Below are 4,701 nucleotides of genomic sequence, written 5' to 3' on the forward strand. Positions count from 1 at the left end.
CTAAGATCTGAAGAATGATCCTGATACTCCTAGGATAGAGGACCAAAAGCACCATGCACAAAACGAGTAGCAATCTTACTAGTCATACATAATTTTATTCTTTATAAAAAAGATTTTTTTCTTGAGAAAAAATCTCATTTTTCTCTCCCCTTCTTTAACTTTTTTCTCCCCGCATCTATCTATAGAATTTCTTCCAGCATTTATTTTATTTTTGTGTTGTATTCTTCACGTTTTTTTCTTTTCTTCTTAGGAATTTTTTATTTCACACAGTGTAAGTAATGTTTTAGTAAATTTCGATTCGTTACACCTGCTCAAAAATGTGGAATTATAGTCATTTTAATAGAAACTCGTCATATGCGCATTCGTCTTTCAGTCTTTCAGTGAAAATTTCTATGAAAATTTCTCTGCTCTCACATTCTTGTTTGCCAAAGAATGTCGCAGTTATTCCTATTTTTCTTTTTTTTTTTTGTTGCTTGTAAATTGATGATAATAAATTTGTCCATTAAAAATATTTTAGCTAGTTAAATTTTCTTGAATCACACCATAAAAATCCGAAAATAAAATAAAAATCCATAAATATCCATTAAAAAATCTATAAATAATTCATAAGTATCTATGGATCTCCTTGTGAATCTCATAAAACAATTCCTGTCCTTCAATATCAATTCAACGATCCGTTGGATTCAATTTTTTGATCTACCCTGATCGGAGATCAAACGATCGATTCTTCACGTCAACAGCAACCAACACATTACACCAGTCGTGCACCAGTCTGTACTTATGAATTTTTATGTGAAATTTGAAGCGGATCCTAATTCCGACGAAAAAAAAAGGAAAAGATTCCTACGAACTTCCGCAAATTCCGCTAAACTGCATGCAATCGACGCTAATTGAGGCGTTACAATAGTATAATATGTATATTATATTATATTATGAGGAGCTCATCAGAAAGATCATTATGTTCCACATATGACGTGATTATTATTTTTAGAATTTCAAGAAAGAAAGAGACGAAAAAAACACACACACATGTGCATAAATTATATACAGAAAGAGAATTATTGGCAAATATTTCGATCTGCTCGACAATCGGCTCCGTTAGCCGCAAGGAAAACTCGTCCATTATGACATACACAGAGTTGGAGTTGTGGTGCACCACGTCCAGCGCTTCGTGGTTGACCATCCATATAAATATTGGCGGATTCTAGCCGGATTTCACCCTAAACTCATTTTTAACTGAGTTAGAAAAAAATAAAATAATATTAAAAAATAAGGCGCTGGAAAAAGGGAAAATTGTTGAAAAATTCGAGAAAATTTCTCCACCGTACCTGCTTTGACGCGACGGTAACATCCAGTAGGGAGTTTATTCGAACCTCACCAGCAGCGGTGAGTAATTCGATATCTTGCGCTGCATCAACGGAAATGCTTCGCGTTGGTGACTCTAACCTGTATCAAGTCTATTTTTATTTTTATTTTCATTAAAATACTCACAAGTAAACAAAAAAACAAACAACAACCACCTTAACGGAGTGTCCGGTTCTGGTCGAACGAATGCAGTCTGTATTGCGCCCTCAAATACACTTCCACCGTCATCTGAAAATACAAAAAAATACCAAAAGAATACTAATTAATTACTCAATGTAATAATTAAATTAGTTAATTTTAATTGTAATCTAATTACTATTGTAATTAAATGATTAATTAGTATTTATGGGATAATTCTACTCTCGTCGTCTGTACCCTCCATAACGACCAACATCTCACTGGTAATTTTCTTTTGTCATTTTTATTTTTTTATTTTCATGTACCCTTCACTTTTCATTCCTGATCCTAACCCCAAAAATTATTTTTGTTTTCTCTAGAGGATAAATAGAGGGTAGTGCTGATTGTGAATGGTTTTTTCGAATAAGATGAAAATAAAGTAGACGAATATGTGAATGAATGAACGAATGAATGAATTAGCTAATGAATGAATGAATGTGAATGAATGAATGAATGAATGAATGAATGAATGTGAATGAATGAATGAATGAATGAATGAATGAATGAATGAATGAATGAATGAATGAATGAATGAATGTGAATGAATGTGAATGAATGAATGAATGAATAAATGAATGAATGAGTGAGTGAGTGAAGTCTCCAGTTAGGAGCATCCTGATTGAAGCTGTCCTCACAAAAACGGAAAACAATGGAGTCTAGAGGAATTGTTATCCTTTTTTTCCTTTCTTGTCTCTCCATTACAAAAAAAAAAATTATTTTTCCTACTCTATAGTAAAATATCTGAAATGTTATACGTACCAAGAATACGAAGATTTTCCAATTTGAGCCCAATCTCATCCGAATCGGCGAAAAATAACAGCCGATTATCTGGATCAAACACCTAAAAGTGGCCTAAATTCAAGCAGTAGGAAAGAATCAATCAATACTGATCGTCGACACCTCGAATCGATTGCAAACCGCTTGTGTTTTGCCGTCAGCGGTCAACGACATACGAGCGGAAATTTGTCCGGAAGCATTACGCGCCTGCATATGAATACCACGATACGAGTCTATTGTCAAAGCTTCGTCCTAAATAGACGATAGATAGTACGGTATATGGTACGCAATTGCACAATTCCTTCTGGAAGAAAAAAAAACAAGAATCTTCCAGATACGGATCTTACTCGTGCTGTGCTCAAATGTGAAAAAGTGACTGGTTTATCGAATTGTGCTCGTCCTTCAACTCTAATACCATCATCTTGGATCTTCAGCGCTCCCATACCATCCTGCAAAGAAAAAATAAAGCAGATCTCCACATTATTATAAAAAAATTTATTTTCCTCTATTTTATTTTGATTTCTCTACATGGTAACTTAGGGTCATGTCAAAAATCAACGTATGTAATTCATGAACATTCAAAAAGAGCAGCTTAATGTAACAACCCAAAACTTGGAGATGTGAGAGTTACGCGACTCCATGAGGTACAAAATTTCTGCTTTTTTCGCGTTTTTTGCTATATATTCAAAGATTAGAAGAAACCCCGTATAAACCCACAGGTACAGCAACCTTACGACTACATTAATATTTCATATTTGCTCAACTCAAAAACAAAACATGAACTCTAGAGGAACGAAAATGTAAAACTATAATTATTCAGGAAAGAGCAAATGGAAAATAATCAGCGATTTCCATTAATCTAACATAAATATACTTTGATTCCTTATCTCTTTTTTCTGGGTAGAAAGTTTTTAAATACTTCAAATCTTGTAAAAAAAAACTATGGGGGCGATTATTCATATTTGCCCAACGATTTCTTTTTCGAATTTTCGATTTTTTGAAAAACTTGATTTTTTTTTCGAAAAATGATTCGTAGAAATGGCACAGGATTCGTACTCTTCACTCTTTCTTTAAAAAAGACGCAATCCTAGCCATCAAATTTGAACGCGGGTATCAGTTCTCGTCCGTTTGAAAATAAATCAGTAATAATTAAACTGAATAGACATGGATGACGTAGTCGTACCGTTGAGAAGTCCAGCACAGACATTATCCAGGCGGTCAAAGCTAAGTTTAGAACAATTATAATTGTTAGGAGAAGAATAAATATGTAGAGGCATCGCTTCCGCCATCCATAGATGCCAACCCTGAATAAAAAAAAGTTTGAATTCTACCGTACCCCATTTGTAAGTACTGTAGATCAAATCAGACCTGTATATATCCGCGTCTGCTACTGGTTTCAACGAAGAATGTACAATAGTGGTATGAGTGGTTGTTCCCGGATAGGTGGAATAAGGCATACTTGGGTGCAACGGCTGTACGGAGGCGCCACGCGGTGGTTCCGGCATCGAACCACCGCGCGACGTCCACACGGCATCATCGTTGACACCGTACAGCGGATAGCGGCTCATACCTGGATTTCACAACATTAAGGATGAGTTTACGAAAAGTATAAACCGACGGGCAACAATGAGAAGAAAAATCTGGGAAAAGAAAAGAAGAAGAAAAGTGGGAATAGTTCTGGAAAGAAAATAAGGTTGAACGAAAAACGGCTTATCGATCCACGTAGCCTCAATTTGGACGAGTTCTCCGCTGCTTTGAAGGAAATGGTACAAAAAGTATAAACGAACCGCAATTATGACAAAGATTCCCCGTTCGAACTAACTAATCAATATTTTCGGAGGAAAAATCAAGTTTAGCGACAAGGGACTTTACGATCCAAATATCTTCAATCTGGACGAGTTTTCCGTTGCTTTAAAGGAATTTAGTTAAGGTCAAAAATCGCAAAGCACTATACAGCTACAGATAAATAGCGAATAATGGAACCAGAAACATCCACTGAGGGAGAATCCTCTGATGTTAACTCACCAGCCAGCCTAGAGAATGTACTATGCTTGGATTACACTGGAAAGCAATTGTAGATTTTTCTCAAACGTATTGTGCGTGATCATCCCGCGACGTAATGATCAATGTGTAGCGCCGTGGTGTGGGATGTCATGAAGGAAGAAGTCTCCAACGATTTCTGAGAACTTCATACGAGAAATCCAGATCGAGAGCGATAAGTTTTTTTGACACACGATGCAAACGAAGCACTAGCGAATAGCACGCTCTCGACCACGCCCCTTTCCTCTCTGTAAGGAATTACAGTGGATGTTTATTAATTTTATTTATTGTACTCAACTTTCCTTGACGAAGTTTCGTAAAGCAGATCGCTCTGTTTCAAAG

At 35.8% G+C, this 4,701-nt stretch overlaps 1 protein-coding gene across 1 annotated transcript; it reads right to left on the minus strand.

Moving 5' to 3' along the window:
• Positions 1–1,058: 1,058 nt before the first annotated feature.
• On the minus strand, positions 1,059–3,887 carry RB195_020496 (uncharacterized protein; the record flags this gene model as incomplete). Its single annotated transcript, XM_064188816.1, has 8 exons — positions 1,059–1,220; positions 1,329–1,446; positions 1,521–1,593; positions 2,302–2,383; positions 2,443–2,571; positions 2,667–2,768; positions 3,503–3,623; positions 3,688–3,887. 8 exons carry the CDS (start codon positions 3,885–3,887, stop codon positions 1,059–1,061), a joined length of 987 nt encoding a protein of 328 aa, XP_064044697.1.
• Positions 3,888–4,701: the final 814 nt, after the last annotated feature.

The sequence above is a fragment of the Necator americanus genome, chromosome II (genome assembly GCF_031761385.1).
Source record: "Necator americanus strain Aroian chromosome II, whole genome shotgun sequence".
Classification (NCBI taxonomy): domain Eukaryota; kingdom Metazoa; phylum Nematoda; class Chromadorea; order Rhabditida; family Ancylostomatidae; genus Necator; species Necator americanus.